This window comes from Tamandua tetradactyla, chromosome 16, assembly GCF_023851605.1.
Source record: "Tamandua tetradactyla isolate mTamTet1 chromosome 16, mTamTet1.pri, whole genome shotgun sequence".
Classification (NCBI taxonomy): Eukaryota; Metazoa; Chordata; class Mammalia; order Pilosa; family Myrmecophagidae; genus Tamandua; species Tamandua tetradactyla.
Genome location: NC_135342.1, coordinates 5,570,157 through 5,595,631, shown reverse-complemented (window position 1 = coordinate 5,595,631; position 25,475 = coordinate 5,570,157). Strand labels below are relative to the sequence as shown.

The 25,475-nt window shown below is 42.6% G+C and overlaps 1 protein-coding gene and 1 long non-coding RNA gene across 2 annotated transcripts; one reads left to right on the top strand and one right to left on the bottom strand.

Moving 5' to 3' along the window:
- Positions 1-76: 76 nt before the first annotated feature.
- VSTM1 (V-set and transmembrane domain containing 1) lies at positions 77-24,057 on the bottom strand. Its single transcript, XM_077130832.1, has 10 exons — positions 23,816-24,057; positions 19,836-19,871; positions 19,422-19,703; positions 18,840-19,136; positions 15,523-15,564; positions 9,123-9,410; positions 6,163-6,201; positions 3,742-3,834; positions 3,257-3,294; positions 77-1,515 (listed from the first exon to the last, which is right to left on the bottom strand). Exons 1-10 carry the CDS (start codon positions 23,847-23,849, stop codon positions 1,396-1,398), a joined length of 1,269 nt encoding a protein of 422 aa, XP_076986947.1. The 5' UTR covers positions 23,850-24,057; the 3' UTR covers positions 77-1,395.
- Positions 961-24,645, top strand: LOC143658669 (uncharacterized). The gene is made up of 4 exons (XR_013163275.1): positions 961-1,775; positions 17,613-17,781; positions 21,994-22,096; positions 24,209-24,645. It is a non-coding gene; the product is annotated as an uncharacterized LOC143658669 (long non-coding RNA).
- The last annotated feature ends 830 nt before the right edge of the window (positions 24,646-25,475 follow it).

The window sequence follows — 25,475 nt, the reverse complement described above, 5'->3', positions numbered from 1 at the left end:
TGTTTTTCTTTATGGTCGAAGTATTTCATAATTAAACACGTTTTAAAAAAACAATTTTAATAAAAATAATCCAGCATATGCTTATGAGTTAAGTATATATTTACACATTCAAACTCTTTACACTGTCATTCAATACATACTAAGAAAAGACTTTCAAATCTAATCCAATGGCATAACCTGGTAAGCTTCTGGTTGCTCATAAGTGATAATTTGGTACTACTGTAACAAAAAAAATTCACATTCAGAAAAGTCCTCACAACTATATATTACCATAAATTAATTAAATTATATAGGCACAAAGTGACAAAATTCATATATATTCTATGTCTAGTCCCAATGCATCCTTTAGGTTTTTCGAAGTTGTAAGAAAATGGCAACATACAAGGTCTTCATTATTTAACAAAAATTTAGGAAAAAGGGGGAGGATTTTTCTCTTTAGGAAAGAGGAATTTGGATTCCAATTTCAACACTTGAGCCCTAAATTTCACTCTTCTTTGGGGCTCTCCCCATAGCGTTTTTCTCCTAGCCTGGCCTGACCCCATGGAAAGATGAGTGAAGAATGCATTCAGTGGGAAACCTGAGACCTTGTTGCCTACATGGTCACAGGTCAGAGAGCCAAACACAGCCTCTGCCTCCTGCCCATAGCAAGACACACCTGTGTTAATTAGGAGACAAAGACTCTATTCCAGAAATCAAAGCTACTCATGCCCCTAAACTTCCCGTGACTCTCCAACAGATTCTGAGAAGCTGGCTGGTGCCGGTACTCAGGATGTGATTTTACGTGGCGTGTGGCTGGTCTACCAGGAAAAGGGAGATCACTAATAAATAGCACAAACAGAAGTGTAAATCCACTAAGAAAACGCTCACACTCATGTTGGAGAGGGAACCACTCCTGACTTGAGACCAGCATAGCTTGAGGAATCATTAACCAACAACATTTAGCTGCTTACCTGGGGGAAAGCTAGACTTTGGGTTCCAATTGTTAGCTCACAGTTGAATGTGACCTTTAGTTTTTTTTAAATCATTGTGAGGGTTTGCCTCATCTGACCTGCACTCACAAGGACTTCTCTGGAGGACAATTTCTTCTAAGTGCTAACTTCTCAGAAGAATATTATGATTGCCACCAGCCTCAATATTTTAAAACTTATATTCTTAGCCTATGTTTTAAGTCATATCATCCTAAACTCATACTCCAGAGCTCGTGAAAATGGACCCAGTCATTTCTGAGAGGTGTGGAAACAAAATGAGAGAAACTTAACTTTATTAGTGAGGGCTGTGAGTGAGGGACACAGGGTCATCTGGATTTCCACATTTCCAGTCACCTTGGCCACCTGAATCCAGTCACTCCTTCCCACAGAAGAAACCCTTCTGCCACCGGCTCCTGCTAGCCAACTCCTACACGTTCAGGACTGCAAGCTCGCAGGACTCTGGGAGCTCCTCGGGGGACACAGAAGCTGCCTCAGTCCTTGCTTTTGTGTTCGGCTCGGCACTGGTCACTCCCTGGAGATCTGCGGCCTTTGGGGAAGAGAGGCCCAGATGGGCTGTTGGAGTTGTGCAGTCCAAGATGGTGGCCGCCAGCCACACGGAGAACTTACGTTTAAATTTGGGTCCTCAGTCACATCAGCCACATTTCAGGTGTGCAAAAGCCATACCTTGCCAATGTCTCTGCTATTGGATAGCACAGACACGGGACACTTCAATCACTGCGGAAAATTCTGTTGCCAGCTCTGTTTTAGAAAGACTACCCTTGAGGGAGGAGAAGGCTTTCAACCAAGGTAAAGTAAAACAATATCAGTCACCAATCGTAGCTGGGGTTCGTAGTAATTAATGTGAATGTTTGGTTTTGAGAATAAGAACTACCAACATATAAGAAAAGCTGATGCAGTTGTCACGTTGTTGTATTATATTCGTATAACATTTTTCATTATCAACAAATGAACCCATACCATTCATAATACACCAGGTCAGCAGTTTGTTAATCAATGCTTATAATTTAACACTTGATGTTGGCCAGATACTCTGATAAGTTATTTTGTTTTAATTTTTTTAATTTGATAAAAGTTCTTTTTTTTTTAATTAGAGAAGTTGTAGTTTTCAAAAAATTCGTGCATAAAATACAGATTCTCCACATACCAACTTGCATTGGGGTGGTACAATTGATGAAGGAATATTTTTGAAATTGCGTTATTAACTATGATCCGTCATCTACATTAGGGCCTACAGCCTGAGTTGTACAGTCCTATGCTTGTTCTTTTAAAAATATTTATTCCAGTGACATATATATTAGCTAAAATTTCCCCTTTTAACCACATTCAAATATATAATTCAGTACTGTTAATTACTTTTAAAATGTGTTACTCTCAGCACCATCCATTACCAAAACTTTTCCATCAACCCAAACAGAAACTCTGCACAATTTAAGCACTAACTCCCTATCCCGTACCCCTATACCGTCTCCTGGCGACCCACGTTCTAGTTTCTGACTCTATGAATTTGCGTATTCTAAGTATTTCATGACAGTAAGATCATATAATATTTGCCATTTTCTGTCTGCTTATTTCATTGAACGTGATGTCTTCAGGGCTCACCCATGTTGTTGCACATATCATAATTTCATTTCCTTTTGCAGCTGAATAATAGTCCATTGTATGTTTATATCACATTTTGTTTATCCATTTACCTATTGATGGGAACTTGGGTTGTTCCCATCTTTTGGCAATTGTGAGTAATGTCACTATGAGTATCTATGTGAGAACTATTTTCCTTTTTTTTTTTTTGAAATTTTCAATTCTATCTGGAAGTGGGATTTCCCGGTCATATGGTAATTCTATACTTAGATTTTTAGTGAACCACAGACTGCCTTCCACAGTGGCTGCACCTTTTTATATTCCCACCAGCAATGGGTGAGTGTTCCTGTTGATAAATTCTTTGTATTCATTGTACCCCTTAATTCCCACAACAAAACCTTTTTAAATAGGAGCTTTACGCCTGGTCGGAAATGAAGTGACTGCAGGGGTTTAGTACTTGTCTAAGACCACGGAGATGATAAATAGTAGGCGCTGGGAACTGGAATCCAGCCACTCCAAGTTCATAGTACACATTCGTAACCACTGTGCTAACACACCTATGCCAACTGTAGGTGTAGGAGGCATAGATAAAACTCAGAGGCCAGAGTACGGACAAAACCAGGGAGGCAGCCACGATGAGTCTATGGTGATAAGGGAGCCCTTGTGAGAATTCCTGAAGGGAGACTCACCGAGAGGGATGTCCTTTCCTGCTTGGATAAAGCACCATCTGAGAGAGAAAGGGAGAGAAAAAAAAAAATCAGTTCCCAGGTTGCAGAATCAGATCTTGCTCCTTCCAAGCCATGATTCTCCCTTAATTTCTTCCTTTGTCAGTGACCTCTTGCCTCCCACTTGGGAAGTTTGGAATGGCTGGCTCTGAGAGAGAAAAATACATTAAGGTTTGGAATCTGGAGATGTTAGGGCAAGAATAAGGGGATTGGAGAGGTGGAAAGGAGAGGGGCAAGAGCACAGCAAGGCTGGGAGGTCAGGGTGAGGGCCACGGTGGGGCTGGGTGTGGGGTGCACTCGTGGCGTGGGACTTAGGGGGGCCCGAATGTGGCCTCTTGGTGGATTTGTCATGTGCTGAATCTCGAAGAAGATGGGGAGGAATTTAAGGAGAAAGTCCATCCTTCTACTTCTCCCCTTCCCGGAGCTGTTCCTCTATTCTCCGCACTCACCAGGCTTAAAGCGTCTGTAGATGAGGAGCACCGAGAGGAAGAGGAGGATGATGACGAGGCAGCTGAAGGTCATGAGGAAGATGACTCTGGAGTCTAGGGGGAGAGGAGCAGGTCAGCGAGTCCGTTTGGATCCTGAAACGCACGGAGACAGCTTGGCCGAACAGCCGAGAGAAGTCTGACTGCCTGGGTTGAAATCTCGGCTCTGCCACTTCGGAGCTGGGGCTTCCAACCACCTTAGAGAACTTACCTAACCTCCCTGCACTCATTCCCCACCTGTGAAATGAAGTTATCAATGGTACCTACCTTATTAGATGGTCAGGGGTCAATACGTTCATGCCGATGCGTTTACAGAAGGTTAGAAAAATGCCTCACACTTGGGAAATTCCCAACAAGTCTTTAACCAATAGCAAAAATACTGATCATATGCTGAGAGCTGACGCTGCAATACCTGCCTCCTAAACACTCTTTCTCATCCTGACAAGACGCAAGCAAGATGGATTTATCATCCCCATTTTATTCATAAAATAAATTCCAAGACTTAAAGCGAATGGCCCAAAGTTGCACCCCAGGTTGGATTTGACCCTGAGTGTGCCCAGCTTTGTAAGAAGAGTCGCCCATGAGGTCTGTGTTGGGCACGGGGTATGGAAATATGAGATAAATGATATTCTGAAATGTTCCAGGTAACTCCCTAATCCAGTGTGCCAGTTTGAAAGGATGTATGTACATCCTTTAATCCTAATCCTATTTTGTAAAGTCAGCCATTTCTTCTAATCCCTATTCAGTACTGTATGTTTGAAACTTTAATTAGACCATCTCCCTGGAGATGTGATGCAATCAAGAGTTGTTGTTAAACTGGATTAGGTGGAAGACATGTCCCCACCCATTCTGGGTGCATCTTGATTAGTTTACTGGAATCCTATAAAAGAGATTCAGAGAGAGCAGAGAAGGGTGACAGAATGCCACGAGAACCATGGAACAGAGAGTCCACCAGCCAGCGAATTTTGGAGATGTAGAAGGAAGAAGGAAGAAGAAAGAAGTCCCAGGGAGCCGGAGAGGAAGCTAGCAGATGATGCCGTGTTTGCCATGTGCCCTTCCAGCCGAGACAGAAACCCTGCCCATGTTTGCCATGTGCCTTTCCACTTGGGTGAGAGACCCTAAACTTCATCAGCCTTCTTGAATCAAGGTATCTTTCCCTGGATACCTTAGATTGAACATTTCTATATCTTGCTTTAATTGGGATATTTCCACAGCCTAACACCTGTTAACTTGCAACTTACTAAATTCCCTTTTTTAAAAGACATTGTTTCTGGTATATTGTGTTCCAGCAGCTAGCAAACTAGAACATCCAGTGAGATAAACATTTGCATAATTAACTGTAAAGCTAGAGATTGAAAAGGCTAATAATAGATTAAAGTCCAAACTCCCACTCAGATTCAAGGATTGTTTTCTCTCCTTCTGAACTCAAAATGACACATTGAATCCATTCATTTACTTCTCTCCACCCCCCCCCCCCCAATCCTACTAATATTAGGAAAAAATGTGCTATACGTGCTGGTCAGATAATGAAGTGGACATATTAACCGTTCTAGCTGAAAATAACTGAAATTCTTAGCTAAAATGTTTTCTGAGTTTACGTAAATGCAGCGATGGTCTGTCAATAAAGTCAGAAATTCATGGAGGAAAAATTGGTCGAAGGCATGAGACCGGACAACAGAGCAGAGCCCCAGTTTACTGTGGCCACGAAGACATTGCCACTGCTTCTGTGTCATGACTTCACAGGGCACGGGGAATTTTGTCGATAAAAAAGTTGGTGGAAATTTGTTTCCTTAGCTCTCATCACATAAGTGCACCCCATATCCTCAGGTGTGTCGCTTGGCTCACAGAACTAAAATATTTACCATGTGGTCCATAACAGAAAGTTTGCTGAACCAAGAGTTAACAAACTTACCGACATCAGCATCTATTGTTTCTAGTCAGAACTGAGAAAATGGCTTTTTCTCTTCTGAGTCTTTAATGTCTAAACTCCTACCCAAAGTAGAGATAATCGTAACTTTTATCATAACCAATGAATCGATAGGACTAATAACCACCAATCACTATTTGCTTCCTGCTTTACATATCTTGTCTTGCTACACGTATGTCATCTCCTTAAATCCACACAAACAACTGCGTAAAGTCAGATTTTTCATTTCTTCTGCAAAGAGAAGATTGAATGGGTTCAGAGAGGTGAGATAATTTTGCTGACGGTCACTCAGAAGAGAAATGAGATATAGAACCTAAGATGATCTGATTCTAAAGCCCATTTTTTTTTAAAGTAGCAATTGTCCCAGTGAGACTAAGAAGCAGGGATTCTATCTCAGCCCGGATTGCACAGTTTATTTCAGGACGCTTCACATTTCCTCTTAGACCCGATGTCATTACCTTGCTTTGAGGATATGATGCTCCCTCCTTTATCTCCATCTAGAAAAGAGATTACGTTAGAATGCTTTCACGACAGGACGTGAATATCTAAAAGGATGCTCCCTGTATTGCTTATAGACCCATGAAATGGAAAGGAAAATCCTCTATTTTCTTAGTGGTTTCCGTTGAAACTAGGTTCAGGTCAGCATCATGGATTCCCTGGTATGAGACTAAGGCAGGTGAAGAGGGGAACAGGAGGAAGGAGGATGATGAAAGGAAAGGGAAATGAAAGAAGGAGAGGAAGAAATTTTAGGAGGGAGTGGAGACATTTTTCAAGGAATTTGTATGTATTCTGCAAGACAGGCTCTTTATTTTTATTTATTTATTTTTTTAAATCTTAATCCATGTAATTACTCTAATTGGCTAATGGGAGTCTTTTCTCAAAGCAGACAATTCTTTGCAGTTTACAGGCACGTGTTTACATTTCAAAAGGATTCAGTTGATGGGGTTCACATTTCTGCTTCTGACTTCATGGACGAGCAGAAAACATGGCTCAAAGTCGTGGCAAACAGATTCAGCCCTTGAATTTTCCTCAAAACAACTTATTTGTCTTAAGTTTCCACTCCACTTATTTGGTGAGATGACGAAGACAGGTTCTTTACTGATGAATTTAAAGACTTAGGATGGCAATGAGCTTGTCCAACCCCATAATCTGCCAAGAGATTTTAGATCCCGCCTGACCTTACAAGGAGATCTCTGAGACATTGCCAGAAAAAGCATCCAGGGATTTCCAAACTGTGCTACATAGACGTGACACATGTAATCCCAGTTTTGTCTGAAACTCCCAGGGCTGAAAAGAAATTGAGACTTTTCCAGGTCAGATTTGTGGGTCCCATAAACTCCTCCTCTCCACACCATTCACAGAAAACAGAAGGCTTTGAGGAATCTCCAGAAAATGGGTATTCATGACCTCTCCATCTCACAGTCTGCCCCATTCTGACACACAAACTTTTGGCCAAGAAGGCAAGCCACAAAGAGTGCTTCACAGCAGTGCTAAAACACAGGGAGCAAATTCCCGAGGGCCTCCTTTATTCTAATTTCCCCTGCTCTCTTCAGTCCTTGTGTATTTTTCATAACAGGTACTCTTATGTGTTGCATTGTGTCCCTGAGACAGACAGGTTGAAGTCCTACCCCCACCATCCCAGAATGTGACTGACTGGCAAACAGGGTCATTGTCAATGGAATTGGTTAAGATTAATCTGATATAACTGGGGGCCTCATGAGAAAAGGGAAGGAGACGTAGACAAGAGAGAAACATGGTCATGGGGAGACAGAGGCAGAGATTGGGGAGTTGCATCAACAAACCGGGGAAAGCAAAGATTGCTGGCAAACATCAGAAGCCAAAAGAAGGAAGCGAGGAAGGATTTCAGAGGGACATGGCTCGGCCGACACTTTGATTTTGGAGTTTTAGCCTCCAGAACTGTGAGATACAACACAGTTTTGTTGTTTTAAGCCATGTCATTTGTGGCCATGTTCTTGGGTGCACAGTCTAGGAAACTAAGACAGGTGGTACAACTCTGATTTGTCAGGAGATTCATGAGATTAGCTCAGACCCCTGGAGGAGGAGAGTCCTCCCTATCTTCCTCATCCCCAATATCTAAAGTGACTTTTGTTGTCAACTTCCCATACCCCACGCTCTTCCTCTTATTTTCACAGGTTTCCATTCCATCATCCTGGGGGCTGGCTCCATCCTGACCCTCATAAATGGTTCATCCATCTCCACCACTCTGAAGGGAGTTTTCCCCCAAGCTGCTCTCACTCAGGACTGGTTCCATAGTTCCAGTTCCCACTTCTGTACAACTCCAAGCTCATTTTCAAGTCCTTTCTCACCCTTACTTGCCACTACAATCTCCAGGTTGTCACTGGGACGTGACACCCAAGTCGGGGATGTCACGCAATAAACACAACTGTAGTTTCCAGCTTCCTTGGCTGTCATTGACTCGAGTAGAAAGGTAGCCTGACTACTTGAGAGACTCTAGTGTTATAATGACCCCAGGCTACCATCCATCAGGAGACAAATTCCATAGCATGGAATATGTGAGACAGAAGTGGGCACTGGAGAACCACATTCTCTCTTAGAGACAAATTGGAATCTGTCAAAGCAGAGAGGGTGGGTTTCTCATGTGTTCCTGGAAGAAAATGAAACATCAGAGTTAAAGATGTGGAGATCCTCTTCTGCCCTGATTTTCTTTGAGGGACTCTCAAAAAAGGGATGACTAATGCCCCCTGTACTCTCTGATCTTCTAGAACAGAGTAGAGAAGTCTTTCTACAGTGCTTACCGATTTCATTTCTGTTCTTCCTGAGACACACACAGAAGGGAGTGCCATCTCTCCTTTTGTCTTTCATTCCTCCCTACTTCCCAAGTAAATTTTGGAGAGGGAAACTTTAGCATGTGTTGGGGATTGAATCATGTCTCCCGTAAAGATGTCTTCAGGTCTTAATCTGTGTTCCTGTGGGTGTAAACCCACTTGCAAATAGGACCTTTGAGGATATTATTATCTGTGAAGGTGTGGACTCACTTGTGAACAGGAGCTTCAAAGATCCTATTTAGATGATGCCAAATTGAATCAGGATGGCCCTTAATCCATATGCTAAAGTCTTATAAGGAGAGGAAATCCAGACAGGGAAACAGACAACTGAGCAGGAAAAGTAGAGGCCAGAAGGAGAAGCCTTGTGGTGGGGGAAGAGAAGCAAGCCAAGGAACCCCAAGGAACGGTGGCAAGCCAGCAACAGGATGCTACAGACTGGATGAGAGCATGACCTGTCGAGACCTTGATTTTGGACTTGTGGTTTTTAAAACCCGGAGACAATAAATTCCTGTTGTCGAAGCCACCACTTTGCTTGGTGTTTGTCCTAGCAGCCCTCACAGACAAAAGCAGCATGTGAGAATGAGGCTCACGCTGAAACATCTGTTGCTCACCTGTAACCACGAGCTGCAGGGACTCGCTGTACTCTGACCAGAGGACGCTCTCCTTCTTTAGATAATGGACACAGGTGTAGTTATGCGCATCTTTGGGATTTAGGTCTTGGAATAAGAAGTCTGCATGATTTCCTGCTGGCCTCTGTTGCTGCAAGACCTCTAAGTACCCCACCTTCCCCAGGACAAAAGTGGCACCCTGCTGCGAAGAGTGACATTGGAGAGTCACCTGACTCCCCGGAGCCACAACTGAGCTGGGCGAGGCACTGAGGGAGGGCCGGGGAAGCAAATCTGAAAACAAGCAGAGCCACAGTTAGGGTTGAATCTCACCGTACTGATGATGTAGTCCGTCCCACAGAACTGGAGGGAGAGGAAAAGGCATAAGTAAGACTGAATGGGTAGGTTCTATTTGGAGAAACCCACATGGCATTTTGACTCTGATTTAAGATCCATAAAGGAAGGAACCATAGAGGAAGGAACCAACTCAATCCCAGTGAGCTCTATTTTGTCCTGGGTCCCAGCCCTGAACTCTAAGGGAGCATCTGAGCATCTATTGTTGAAGGCAGATCTCCTTTGAATAGACTTGTAAGCATTTCTGTGGGCCCCACGATTTCATTAACGTCCCCTGTCTTACATACTCTTATCATTTAAAAACAGGAAGTAAGAAGGACAAGACCCCTTACTTTGATGGACAACTGACCTACACCTCTCTGGCAAGATTCTTTCGGATCCTTCTCCTAAGCATACCTTCTACGTCCTAAATTATAGTCCCTACATAGACTCCCTGGGGACGAACATTAGCAAAACTTTGAAGAGAACATAAGAAAAAGATAACAGGGTTTGATTCTAGGCTTTGGCCCTGACTTTCATTGTAGCCCCAGGTGGGTCCTCTATCATAGCACTTGGGATAGACCAAACTCCTGTTCTGACTCAGACGTGGGACTCCTCAAGAGGGTACTTTCAAAAACCCTGCAAAGGTTCACCCATATTGTAGCATGGATGGTACTTCACTTCTTTTTTGGACTGAATAGTATCCCACTGTATGCACATGCCACAGTTTTTCATCCATCCGTCAATGGACATTTGGGTTGTTTGTGCAGATTGGTGACTGAGGATGGTGCTGCTAGGAGCATTCAGGTCCAAGTCTCCGTCTGGACATCTATCCTCAGTTCTTTAGGGCGTACACTAAGGAGGGGACTGCTTAATGGGAATAGGGTTTCAGTTTGGGGGAAAGGTTCTGGACACAGATACTGGTGATGGTTGCACAAGATGATGCGTGTACTTAATGCGACTGAGTTACACTTTAAAATGCTTGAAAGAACTTCTACGTTATATGCATTTTCCCACAGTTACAAAAACACTACAAAGGGCTGGCCAGTTTTCTAGGCTGGCACTCTTCCTCGTTCTCCCGATGGACCCCACACCACACATAGACCCAATCAGTTCATATAAAGAGGGCTTTGCGACTGAAGTCAGTCCCCAGATGGAAACGTGACGGTGGGGTCATCCCTACCTCTGGTCACACTTGTCATATCCTACTGCACGTGGAGAGCATGGCCTCAGCTCTTGCTTCAAACACATTTCATTGGGATCGCTGTTGCTTGGTAATGAACAGGAGTGACCTAGGCAAGGAGGCCATTCAGGGTGGGGTAGGTGGGGTTCTCCGAAGGAGGAGATGGAATACCTGTCCCTCCTCAGTGAGAAGGGGCCAGCTGGGAGAACTCGGGGAGGGTTTCTGATGACATCAGTGTTAGTCTGGGATAGAGAAGAATGTCTAAAACCAGAAAGCATCATTCTCGTGGGATAGAATTCCCACCAATAGAAGGAATTAGCTATTTGGCAACACTTATGTGCAAAACTACATCAAAACTACATCTAGGTCTTAAAAACACTGTTCCCATCGCCTTGCTGAGGGACATACATGCGTGAGTCCTGGGATTGCAAGCCAGAATTGTATCCAAAGCTCAGTGTTCTACCTTAACGCAAGCAAAATGTAATAAAGGCTTCCCAGTAGCTTCCATACTATCCCCTCTCTTTGCTTTTCCTGATTCCTCAGACTGAAGAAACACAACCTTGAGGAGTAGGAGGCATGGAGAGAAGCGATTAAAGACAAAGGCTCATTAACCATAGAAGCACTTACTCAGACCCTCACTGCCTTTGCTCCTGAACTTCAGGTCTTAGAATTTTCCCCAGATACATGAAGATCCTGCATTGCAGAGAGCCAGGTCTGAGGCTCTTAACAGCATTTCATCCTTTCAACTTAGATTCTTTCCACTTGGTCCCACCAATATCTACATATCTACATTTTTTATATCTATGTCTATGTCTTTTTCTATCAATCAATCAATCAATCAATCAATCAATCTATCTATCTATCTATCTATCTATATCTATCTATCTATCTATCTATCTATCTCTGGAATAGTTCTTTATCTGTAACTCTGAAATGAGGCACTCTCTTAATTGACCATGCTGGAGTAGAGAATGCATAGTAAGATATATTTGTATTCTAGTACTGGGTCTCCCACTTATATACTTTAAAAACATCCCTTCCTTTTCTGGGATAGGTTATTATTTGGTTAAATTAAAAGGGTAGGGAAGGAGATAATAATACTCGAGTTGAAGAGTTAGGTAATGATAAAAAACACTGGCTTTAAAATACCCCGTCTAGAATGTGATTCATTTTGTAGAATAATGAGATCACAGTCACGCCAAGAATCATTTTTTCACCCGATATGCCGCCCACACTGATCTCCCTCTGCAATAGACGCTATCAGTGTTCCACCTCTACCGTTTTTATGCAACTTTAAATCATGGTTGTTTCCACTTCCCAGATGCACATGTGCGTCTCCTTGTTGGGGACTGCCTGGGAGGAGCCAAAGCGTCTCAGAATTTACGTGACCCGAGGACACCCCCCTGCCCGTGACTGCTGTTCGTGGGCGTATGAACGCTTTGAGTCCCTTGCCTCCCCGAGCGAGTCTCCAGCATTCCTCTGCAGGGTTGAGCAGAGGATATCATCCCAGGTACTTTGAAATCCGACCTTTGTTTGGTCTCCTTTCCTACCCAATTCTGCTTCCCTGAGCCCCTGAAACGTCAGTTTCACACTAACCCTTATTTAAGGGTCTGCTTCCGGGGAAACCAAATCCAAGAAACCCTGCAAACCGCAATTCTATCAGTGCAGCCCCTTGGATGCACGAAAGCTGGGAGGCACGGGCGTCCCTGGACTATCTGGGTTTCTTGATGGAAGCAGAGAAGTAGCAGCTTTGCCTGTCCTTTCAGCTCCCCCTCTTCTAGCCCACAGATCCCTCTGCATAGAAATTCTATAGATAGAAGTGGATTCTTGCAACATTATCCTCTTCTTACTGCTCCTGACCCATTGAACCTGGCTCATCCTGTGACGTCCACACAGCCTGGCCAAGTTTTACACCACTGTTAATAAATTGCCAAAACAAATTACAAAAAAGCTAAGATCTTGGCGTGAAGGAATCAGGCTGAACAATGGGATACAGTTTGATGTGGGACAGAAATGAAGTCTCTGGCACCACCAAGGAAGCCTAACCTTGTGTGAGAGACAGGAGATGAAACTCATCATTCATCTCTCATAGCAATTGAGTTTGGGGTCTGCTTCTCGTTAGCTTCAAGGAATACAAATACAGGCTGGGGACATCATGCCTGTGCTTAAGACATTTTATTCTATTAGGATTGCGGTAGTGCAAATCTGAACTCAGAAAGTAGGTTTTAAGAAATGATACACACACCCACTAGGATGGCTATAAAAAATAATTGGAAAATGACAAATGTTGGCAAGGATGTGGAGATATTGGAACACATGTATATTACCAGTGCGAGTGTAAAATGGTACAGCCACTTTGGAAAATAATTTGGCAGTTCCCCAAAACTTAAACATAGAATGACCATACAGTCCAGCCATTCCACCCTTAGGCATATGCCCAAAAGAACGTAATGCTCATCACAGCATTATTCATAGGAGCCCAAATGCACGACAACCCAAGTGTCCCTCAACTAATGAATGGAAAAACAAAATGTGGTCTATCCAGGCAAGGGGATTTTATTCAGTTATGAAAAGGAATAGGTTCATATACATGTTACAACATGGGTAAATTTTGAAAATATTATACTAAGTGAAAGAAGCCAGTCACAGAAGACCACATGATTCCTTTTATATGAAATTTCCAGGGTAGGCAATTCATAGAGATGGAAAGTAAATCAATGTTCCTAGGGCTGGGGCCATGGAAAGTGGGGGGAAATGAGCAGTGACTGCTAAAGGGCGCCGGGTTTTATTGTTGGTGTGATGAAAACATCACAGAAGTAGCTAGAGGTGACGATTATACAACTTGGTGAATATACTGAAGGACACTGAGTTGCATACTTTAAAAGGGTGCATTATATCTCTATTTAAAGATAAAGAAAGTTAATTATACAAGAGCTCAAAATAGAAAAGCATCTCTTCCTTTTCTTTCTCACACCTCACTAGATCTTCTACCTCATTTCTGATACATCCTTGCTCATCTTAAATGATCAGATTTCAGATCATTCCAAGAAAAACTTCCTGGTGTGAATTCTGTCCATAGAACTGTAGCAGCAGTCATTTCCTATTAATTAACTTTCACTTTGGCATGCTTTTTATAAAGCTAATTATGCCAACATAGGCTCAAATAACAAACCTTTCCTTTAACAATTTTGGCTCTTTGGAGTAGATTACAGGAAAAGTATGAGTTGCTGAAAGAAGGGAGGATTATAGATGCCAATTTAGATGCTCGGATTGGCCACTCAAGTCCGGATGAGCTCTTGTTTCATTCATAGCTGCTAGAAGCTCTAATATTTATGGGAATTCAAGTACAGAATCTCATGTAATTCTTCATGGGAGAGCAACATCAGAAAAAGAATTTTAATAATCACCTGTTTTTGGAGAAGCTTAAAATTTTAGTAAGTCTCTGATCAGACATCTTCCCAGAGTAAGTAGACTCCCCAAACCAATTACACAAAGTCCCCCCACTTTTCATACAGTTTTTCATTATGTGAAATGGTAGGTGATACAACCTCTGCTGTTTCTTCAGAATCAGATTGACTCACCAACTTCTTCGGGATCTGGAAATGCATTAGAGGTAATCTCCTGACAAGGAAGTATTACCCTCCTAATAGCACTGAAAAACATGGGCTTTAAGATGCCATGAGTCCCATAATTACACAGAATCTTGAATAGGGCATGAGGTCTTGTTGGTTTGTACAGGCTAGTGCGATGCCCCAATATATCCCAGAGTAACTTGGGCAGAGAATAAAAATGTATTTGCAAAGTCCCCTTGGGGGACTGGGGAGAAAAAAGGAAATATTAAACTTCCCCATCTGGGGAAACCCTGATATTCTCACAAGCACTGGGGACAACAATCCATAGGCTGAGCCCTCAGCCTTGGGGTTCACCCGTATGAAACCTATTCTTGCAAAGGAGAAGCTAAGCTTACTCATAATTATGTCTAATTCTTACCCCCAGAGAACCTCTTTTGTTGCTCAGGCGTGGCCTATCTCTCTAAACCAACTCTGCAGGTGAACTCACTGCCCACCCCACCCCCCACGTGGGATATGACTCCCAGGGGTGTAAATCTCCCTGGTAACATTTGACAAAACTCCCAGGATGAGCTGGGACCTGACATCATAGGATTAAGAAAGCCTTCTTGACCAAAAGGTCAGAAGAGGGAAGTGAGACAAAATAAAATTTCAGTGGCTGAGAGATTTCAGTGGCTGAAATGCATAAGAATAACCTCCAGGAACAACCTCTCCTGGAGGTTATTCTTATGCATTATATAGATATCCGTTTTTAGTTTATGGTGTATTGGAGTGGCTGGAGGGAAGTACCTGAAACTGTTGAGCTGTGTTCCAGTAGCCTTGATTCTTGAAGAAGATTGTATGACTATACAGCTTTTACAATGTGACCATGTGATAGTGAAAACCCTGTGTCTGATGCTTCTTTTATCCAAGGTATGGACAGATGACCCCCCCCCAAAAAAGGGCAAAAATAAATAAACAATAAGGGGGATTAAAGGATTAGAAAAATTGGGTAGGTTCAAATACTAGTGTTCAATGAGAGGGAGGGTAAGGGCATGGGATGTATGAGTTTTTTCTTTTTGTTTCTTTTTCTGAAGTGAAGCCAGTATTCTAAAAATCATCATGGTGATGAATACACAACTATGTGATGATATTGTGAGCCATTGACTGTATAATGTGGCTGAACTGTATGTGTGTGAACATTTCTCAATAAAAATATATAAAAACAAAAGAGAGAGAGATTGTATGCGTGCACATGAAGCAAAAGGAGCCCCCATCCCATGAGGCAGGCCATGCTCTGACCACATAAGTGAGGAAATCACCCACTTTCTAATTTTCTCACCTGCTTTTTTAATTAAGGGAGCTCCATGTCCTTTCTTGTCACCTAGGAAACAAGATGCAAGAAAAGGAGTCGTGATGATGATAAGGGAAGCCTGGGGGCACAATTCCTGGTGCCCACTCATCATCTACACGTCCCGTGGGTGCTGCAGAGGAGAGACTGTGTTTTCCGTCCCCTGGATGCTCCTGGCTCTCCAGACCAAAGTCAGAACTTCAGATTGTTTTACTTAATACTCCTCAATTTTTTTTTGCTTGGACAGGCACCGGGAATTGAACTTGGGTCTCTAGCATGGCAGGCGAGAACTCTGCCTGCTGAGCCACTGGGGTCCACCCAGTGCTCGTGGATTTTGATACTATTTTCCATGACACTGTTAATTTCACCTTCCAATCCTGTTCCTTCCCAATCTTCCCCAACTTAGCAAAGAGCACTATCATTTACCCATATTCTAAATTCAAAATCTAGGAGCAATGATTTATATCTTCCTTCCCTTCGTCACTACATTCAGCCCATTACCAATACCAATGAGTTCTATCTCAAAAATGTACCTCAAAATGCATCTAAAAATCAATCCCTATCCGTAGCTCCCCAGTGACAACATTTAGTTCAAATTAAAATACCCTGTTGCCTGGAGTGCCACAAGTGCTGTCCCTTTGCGCCACAGCAATTCCCTATATTCTAAAAGCAACCACAAGGATCCTTTAAGCACATCAATAGACTCACACCACTTTCCTCATCAGTGGCTCCTTGTTCTTTTAGGGGACGATACAAGGCTTTTTCTAATGCATACTCTGAGCCTTCTCTACTGTGCTGGTTTGAAAGGATGTATGCCCCCAGAAAAGCCATGTTTTAATCAAAATCCCATTTTATAAAGGCATAATTATTCCTATTGAATACTGTATGTTTGAAACTGTAATCAGATCATCTTCCTGGATGATGTGATTTAATCAAGAGTGGTCGTTAAACTGGATTAGGTGACAACATGTTTCCACCCATTTGGGTGGGTCTTGACTGGTTTATTGGAGTCCTATAAAAGAGGAAACATTCTGGAGAATGGGAGATTCAGAGAGAGCAGAGAATGCTGCAGCACCATGAGGGAGAGAGCCCATGAGCCAGCAACCTTTGGAGATTAAGAAGCAAAATGCCTCCCGGGGAGCTTCATGAAACTGGAAGCCAGAAGAGAAAGTTAGCAGATGACACTGTGTTCACCGTGTGCCCTTCCAGCTGAGAGAGAAGCCCTGACTGTGTTCGCCATGTGCCTTCTCACATGAGAGAGAAACCCTGAACTTCACTGGTCTTCCTGAACCAAGGTATCTTTCCCTGGATGGATGCCTTTGATTGGACATTTCTATAGACTTGTTTTCATTGGGACATTTTCTCGGCCTTAGAACTGTAAACCAGCAGCTCATTAAATCCCCCTTTTAAAAAGTCATTCCATTTCTGGTATATTGCATTCCGGCAGCTAGCAAACTAGAACATCTACCATCCCAGCTTCTCTCATTCCGCTCTCCTCCGTCTGCCTTTCTCTGTCATACCAGGGACACTCATGCGTCTGGGACGCTGCATTTGTCATTCTTCTCCTGGAGGGCACTTCCCCAAATCTTCATCATCCTTCATGGCTGTGGTGGACAGACCCAAGGTGGCCCTCGGGACTCCCCTGCCTTGGTGTCCGTGCCCTTGTGTAATCATCTTCCTTTGAGTCTAAGGGGGGGACCCACAACTTGCTTTCACCAGTAGATTATTGCACAGGTGATGGGATGCCATTCCTGTGATTTTGTTGTTATGTAAGACTCCATTTTGCTAGCAGACTCACTAAAGACTCGCTCATCTTGTGAGCTCTGAGAAAGGAGCTGCCCTAAATCCTACAACTGCGAGGACTCGACCAGTGTGGACAACGCTGGGGGTGGAGCAGTGGATGCTTACCCAGTTGAGCTTGCAGATGAAACCCAGCCCCAGCTGACACCTGGCTTGCAACCTCATGAAACCCAAAGTAGAAGACTCAACTAAGCATACCATGTTGTTCACAGTTATTCTCCATCTCAAATGGGTCTTTATTAATCTGATATATTATTCTTGTTTATTTCTGTCTTTTACAGTGAGTGTGTAAGCATCTACTATCCACAGACCTGGCTTGCCTCAGTCACTACAGTATGCCCATGACATAGCAAAATACCCAGATTTGAAGGGGAGATGGACAGACATTTTCTGAAGATGCTTGCAATTGTTTTCCTTCCACAAAAAAAGGATTCATATCCCCATTTTGCAGTAAGTACTAAGTAGAATAATAAAATGATTTGCAAATAAGAGTATTCTCAATATGTGGTAACTGATCTGGAAAATGAACAATTGACACCATAGCCTATCTTCTGAAATGGTATAACTGAAATAGAAGTGAAGAATTCGGGGAAAATGCGAAACTAGATAATCCCCCAGAGTATGTGCTCAGGAAGTGACTTCTCATCACTAGCTTTTTTTTTCCCCCCTAAACTGTGGGTAACACAATTCTTAAGGCAGCAATAAAAAATTACTGGGAAAATGATGGGGAATCAATGTTGATTACATTTTTGAAGTATAATTGATGGGATTGTGAGCTTCAGCAAGAGGGTAATCAGAGGTGAAATATTATTGAGAACTCATTTCTCACCATTCCCCAAGCCCAGGGTAAGCCGCTGATGCTGGCACGTGTTGACTTCCACACAACACTAACGATTGTGGGGTTTCCTTGGGATTTTCCATGACACAGCCAGTTTGACCCTCTGGAAGCAACTTTAGGCAACTGGAAGATTTTGTTGAGTAATTAATGGATGAAAAGATGGATGGGTGGATGACAGTAGTGGGAAATGATCCCTTATTCTACTTCTCTGTGATCTCAGGTCACTTCCATAATAGGTCTTCCCACATGCATCTTCTCTCCCGTTTCTTTATTATTTTCCTTTTCAGCTATCTGCACCATGCTCTCATCACTGTCCCAACCAACAAATCCTCTTACCCCCATATTCCATTACTCGCCTTCCCTGCAACACTCATAGAGTGCTGGCCACTCTTCCTGATTCTTCTCTTGTAGCATAAACAGGAAGTGATTTTACATTGATGTTTGAACACCAAACGGGAGGCAATTCTATTTGTGGCATCGGGGAGGTCTCTTAATCTCCGTATACCCCAGTTTCATCATCTCCAAGAAAGGTTTAGGGATAGAACCATCCTCACAGGAAGCTCCTCATAGTCACTAATGGGGGGTGGGGGAGTAAATTACTTATCATGAAGACTGTAATGTAGAAAATTCTGGATAAATGTCAAAAGCTAGTGCTATTCTATACCCTCACCTGTGACCCAGATCTCCAGGCTGTTGCTGGGGAAGGAGCCCAAGTGTGGTAGACTCCACTGGTAATATACACAGCTGTAGTTTCCGGAGTCATTGCTTGTCAGCGTTGAGAGCATGAAATCAGCTTGGTTTTTCCTTATTCCCTCAACTTGTAATGGCTTTGGAAAGCCAGATTTCAGCAGAGCAATGGCCATATGTTCAGTTCCATGGTACGGGATCAGACACTGGAGTATCACACTCTGACCTGGCGTCATCTCAGGGTCCATGCTGACCGAGAGGGAAGGTTTCAGGAGTGATCCTGGAAGGGACAAGGTGATGGAGGTAAAGGAAAAACTAGGGTTTCCCAGCCTCCACAGACCCTGGGAACTCACCCATCCATTCTTCCATAGTCATGCCATTGAAACCCACTCAGAATCCCCAAAGAGGGCTTTGTTTCCAGATTCTGCTCCTATTTCCCCAGGTTCCTACACTGCAGTTGTTGCACCTGCCCTTTTGTTCCCTGGATTCTTTCTTCCCCAGCCAGGAAACATTGCAGGAAAGTATATGCGTGAGTCAGAGAACAAACATGAGGCTGCCCCCTCACCTGTGACCACCAACTGCAGGTATTCACTCTTTTCTGACCACTTATGGGAGGTGATTGTGTTGTAGGTACAAAAGTACCTCCCAGCATCCTTAGGCTCCAGGTCACTGAGATGGAACTCAGCATCGTCTCCTGCTGAGCTCTGCTGTTTGAACCCAGAGTCATGCAACTTCTCCAGCACGAACGTAGCATTCTGGACAGGAGACTGGCACTTGAGAGTCACGTTGCTCTTGGGTTCTACCACTGAGCTGGGCCAGGCAATGAGAGAGGGCTTGGGAAATTTCTCTGGAAAGAATCCAGAATTAATTAGATTCTTTATCTAGATGGAGCCCCTTCTAGAATTCAGAGGATTAAGGGGAAAATGTCAAGAGGGTTGGGATGCATGAAGAAATAGAGTTGAAGTGGGAGAAAACTCACCATTCTTTTTCTCATCTTCATAGCCCAGACAGAGCCCTGTAATGGAAACCTCAGTGAGAAGTGAATTGTGCACCTGTCTTTGAGAAAACATGACTAATTTAAGATTCAACCCATTCCTTATAGATATTTTCCAGATTTCTCTTTTACCTTTTACTTTTGTCCCATTATTTAGCATCCAGAAGTTATCATGTTTATGTAGAAAATTCCTAACAATCTTTTCTGATTTATTCTGTTGCTTTCACCACGAAGCCTTTCATCTAGATTTCCATTTAGAAATCCTTCAGATTTCCCTACATTTTCTTCTCACATTTTCTGTGATTTCAGTTTTTGCCTTTTCCCCTTAAATAATGGAAATGTTACTTTACTATGGCGTGTGGGGGAAGAGTTTCCTCCATCATTCAGATGCAGAAAAATTTCTCTCCCTGACCAGGTCTTTCTTCTTCTCCCAAATAATTCCATACATTTTTCTGGGCCCAAACGTTGCCCTTGCATACAACTTTGATCTCTCCATTTTTCAGCCTGCCTCCCCTTCTGCTGTAGTCTGAGCTCTGGTCTTTAAATACCCTTCCACTACAAACCTGTGGGACGAGTGGGACACCAGCCTTGGGTTTTGTTTTTCAGGGAAGCTCCTGAAATCCTCCGGAGAACCGAGTGTCTCAGGACGTCTGTGCCTTGCTATGGCGCAGTTATCCATGCAGAGCATGGATCCCCCAAGATGGGAGCTTGGAAATGAACAGAGACCCTGTTCTTGGCTGAGGATTGATAGGCAGGTGTGCTGGTTTGAAAGGATGTATGTCCCCTAGAAAAGCCATGTTTTAATCAAAATCCCATTCCTTATTCAATACTGTATGTTTGAAACAGTAATCAGATCATCTCCCTGGATGAAGTGATTTAGTCAAGAGTGGTTGTTAAACTGGATTAAGCGACGACATGTCTCTACCCACCTGGGTGGGTCTTGATAAGTTTCTGGAGTCCTGTAAAGGAGGAAACATTTTGGAGAATGGAAGAGATTCGGAGACAGCAGAGAATGCTGCAGCACCACGAGGCAGAGAGACCACGAGCCAGCGACCTTTGGTGATGAAGAAGGAAAAGGCCTCCCAGGGAGCTTCATGAAACCGGAAGCCAGGAGAGAAAGCTAGCAGATGACACGGTGTTCACCATGTGTCCTTCCAGCTGAGAGAGAAGCCCTGACTGTGTTCACCATGTGCCTTCTCACTTGAGAGAGAAACCCTGAACTTCATCGGCCTTCTTGAACCAAGGTGTCTTTCCCTGGATGCCTTAGATTGGACATTTCTATAGACTTGTTTTAATTGGGACATTTTCTCGGCCTTAGAACTGTAAACTAGCAACTCATTAAATTCCCCTTTTAAAAAGCCATTCCATTTCTGGTATATTGCATTCCGGCAGCTAGCAAACTAGAACAGCAGGTAAACCTCTCCTGGAGGTCCCGGTGTCCCAGGTCTCATGACCTCCTTTCAGATCCCCACCTCCATCCCGCACCCTCCTGCTTTTAGACTCATGTCACCTCAGCTTTGCTACTAACCACTTTCTGTTTAAATGCTAAATCCCCTTATTATTTTTTTAAATTAATTAAAAAATGTTTTTAAATGTGACAATAAAGAAACACAAACATTCTTAACATATGATCATTCCATTCTACATATATGGTAAATGTTAAAGTAATTCGCAATATCATCACATAGTTGCATATTCATCATCATGATCATTTCTTAGAACATTTGCATCGATTCAGAAAAAGAAATAAAAAGGCAACCAAAAAAATTCATACATACCATACCCCTTGCCCCTCCTTTTCTTTTTTTAATTTATTTATTCTTTATTTATGATACATAACCACATACAAACACAAGCATTCTTATCATATGAGCATTCCATGCTTGTTATATAATCAATAACTCACACTATCATCACATAGTTGTATATTCATCATCATGATCATTTCCTAGAACATCTGCATCAATTCAGCAAAAGCAATAAAAAGAAAACAGAAAAAAAGTCATGCATACCATACCCCTTACCCCTCCCTTTCATTGATCACTAGCATTTCAATCTAAATTTATTTTAACATTTGTTCCCCCTATTATTTATTTTTATTCCATATGTTTTACTTGTCCATCGTAAATCCCATTATTCTTAGCAAAGAGCCACGTTTGACCTGGGAAAAGAGGACTGGCTGTCCTGTGCAAAGAGACCCATGCCCTACAAGCACACAGGATCTCATCGACAAGCACAGAATAAAGGTGAGCATGGGAGCTCTTTGGGAGTATTAGTAGAAACATGAGGTGTGGAGGAGAGGATGTTGGGAACCCTATTTCTCAGTAAATAATTAGAGCTTAAAAACTACCAATTAGCAAGTATGTACCATTTAACAGATCCTTCCATACAGCTACCATCTTTATGCATATTTTCCGATTACCATACTTTTAAAATTTAGCATATTCTTTCCATGTATCTTTATATACATCAAATGGAGAGCTGTAAAATTTCCACGCTACGTAGGTGCTATTATCTTCAACTGAGACAGGGAGGAGTGGGTGGCGTTAGAAACCATAGTTCCTAGAAAAGACTGCTAGGTATCTACAACTGAACAGATCCTTTCAAACACATCAACTAGAAAGCTTAAAATTTTTATGTAAGATATTATGCAGCCATAAAAAGAAATGAGGTAATACACACTACAATGTGCATGAACCTTGAAAACATGATGCTGAGTGGAAAGAAGCTAGGTACAAAAGGTCACAGATCGCATGATTTCATTTATACAAAATGTCCAGAATAGGCAAATCCACAGAGACAGAATGCAGACTAATGGTTTCCAGGATGAGGGAAAGGAGAAAGTGAGATGGCTGTTTTAATGGGTGCAGGGTTTCCTTGTGGGCGTGAGGAAATGTTTAGAAACCATGTAGAGATAATGTTTGCACAACAACTGTGAATGTGCTAAATGCCACAGGGTTGCACACTTTAAAATGTTGAAAAAAAAATTTGTGTCCAAGTTTTACCTCAATAAATTAAAAAAAAATTATGTTAGGTACTTTTGCCCTCTGTAACCAAGATGTATACAGACACAAATATCAAAGGTTCATCTGAAATAAGTTTAAAGACAATGAATGATTAAAAGTATTAGCTCCTGTTAGCAACCTCAAAATGTGCTATAGTATATCTGCTCTCCAGAACACTTGATTCAGGGATTGAATGTCGCCAGGATGTTTTCTCTAAGCTTTCATGAATAGCGTTCTCTGAATATTGGCTGGACAGGACCTGGGACCTTTCTGACATCTTCAGAAGACCATATCCCAGAGAACAGAACTTCCATCTTGATGCCAGTTTCTCAGCAACTTCCCCAAAGAATTGGACTCGAGCTCCTTGTGTGGCAGATCATTCCCCAAAAACAATGGTCACGAAAGGGTGAGAGGGGAGAAGAGGTCATTCCCTTACTCACTCAGTATCATAATCCAGATTTTTCTTTTTCACAGTCTGACATCTATTTGATTACATTATGTCCAATTAATAAGGGTTAAAACTGACTTCAGAGTATGGCTGAGCAGAAAAATTTCCTTCTTATTCTTCGTCCTCGGACCTAGCTCTTCTCTGCATGCCTTGTGCCCAAACCCAAAGCTTCACACCCTTCAGACATCTCAGTCTTGCCCTACTGATATTCTAGTGCAGCGCTCACAGCAAGGTGGTCGTGTCGGGAGGATACGGGCTTGTAGTTCTCGTCTTAGTTGTGTGTTTCTCAGCCATGTTGGCCTCTGTATGTTGGGTTCCTCACCTCTCAGGTGTGAACACCAGGATTAGTGAATGCACGTGACAACCACATCCCACGGACCCTGACACACAGTGAACCTTCAATCGAGGAGGCCAGCCTTTCTGTATCCGCCATCCTTCCCACCTTAAACTCCCACTTCATCGTGACTTTTCTCAACAATCCCAACCCATTTGTCCCCGTCCTGGAGACTCACCAAGGCAAAGCAGGGATAGGAAGTCTGTGAGCATAGCGTCCCTTTTGCTCGAGCCAAATCCTGTCTTCAGCTTTGCAGATCAAAGAGCAGGGGCGATTGCAGCCCTCCTCCTGCCCTCTTTGTCCCCGAGATATGAGGGTCGAGGTTTCTCTCTCCCACTTCGGTTCATTGCACTGTGTGGTGCACAGTTCCCTTTGCATAACTATCTCAGGAACCAAGATGCCATTGATGACAACATCTTCCTCTTAAGCCATAAATCATCAGACTGCAGGACTCCACCCACCTTGAGATCTGCCCTTTGCCCCATGTGAAGTGCTGATGAAGACACGTTTAAACGTTACTTCTCTAAAATTTTATTGTGGTACTATATAAGTGATTTTTCTTTTGAAACAGTTACAGGCCCCTGAGAAGTTGCAAAAATAGCACAGAAGAGTCCGTGTGTCCATCACCCAGCTTCCCGTGTGACAGCAGCTTACATCACTATGGTGCATGATCCAAACCAAGGAACCGACATTGGCGCAGTAAACTGACTAGACCACAGACCTTTCTCAGACCTCCCCAGCATTTGTGCATTCCCATTTTTGTTAGTATGTTTATGCCATTTTATCGTCTCTCTGGATTTGCATAACCACCATGCCAAGTAGGGCACAGAGCTGTTCCACCACTGCCAAGGAAATCCTCATGCTACCCCTTTACACTCAACTCTCCTCACGCCAGTCCTGAGATCGCGGCGTCCAACACGTCCCGGTTCCTCACCTATAACTATGTCATTTGGAGAAGGTCATACAAATACAGTCATATGTTATGTAGCCTTTTGAGCGTGTCCTTTTTCACCCGACATTATCCCTCTGAGAGCCTGCACGGTGTGTAGCAATAGTGCATTTCTTTTTATTCGTGGGTGATATTCCATTGTACAGACATACCACGGTTTCTTTATCCATTCATTTCTTGAAGGATATCTGAGTTGTTTTCAGTTTGGAGCTATTATAAATAAAGCTACTATGAACATTCGGTTGTATGCACTTCTGAGTGAACATAAGCTTTCATTTCTCTGGATAATTGTCCAGGAGTGTAATTGCTGGGTCATATGAGTAAGAAATGCTTAATTGATACAGGGTTTTTGTTTGGGGTGATGGAAAAGAGTGTTGATGGAAGCACAATATTGTGAATGTAATGAATAACAATTATATATTTCAATGTGTGGTAAAGGGGGAAATTTTAGGTTGTTTATATGTCACCAGAATAAAAAAAAACACACAACACAAGTAGTGAACCCTAAATTATACCATGGAGTGTAGCCAATGGTACAATTATAAGGATGTGTTCTCATCAATTGTAACAAATGTACCACACCAGTGCAAGACGTTAATAATAGGGTGGTATAGGTATTTTATGTACAATTTTTCTGTAAAATCACAACTTTTCTAATGAAAAAAAAAAAAGATTCCCATGAGCGTTTATTTGTCCACCTGAGAAGATGTACTAGGCAACACCTTAACTTATCCAAGGTCCTAAAAAAAATAGTGTTACCATCACATCCATCTTTGATTTTTACTTTGCTCTGAAACCAAATCTTAATTTGAAAAGCTTTTACTAGCTTGGAATACTAAAGTTTATTTCTCAATCAAGCAAGTTTTGTATCACCTATCTATTCTGTACA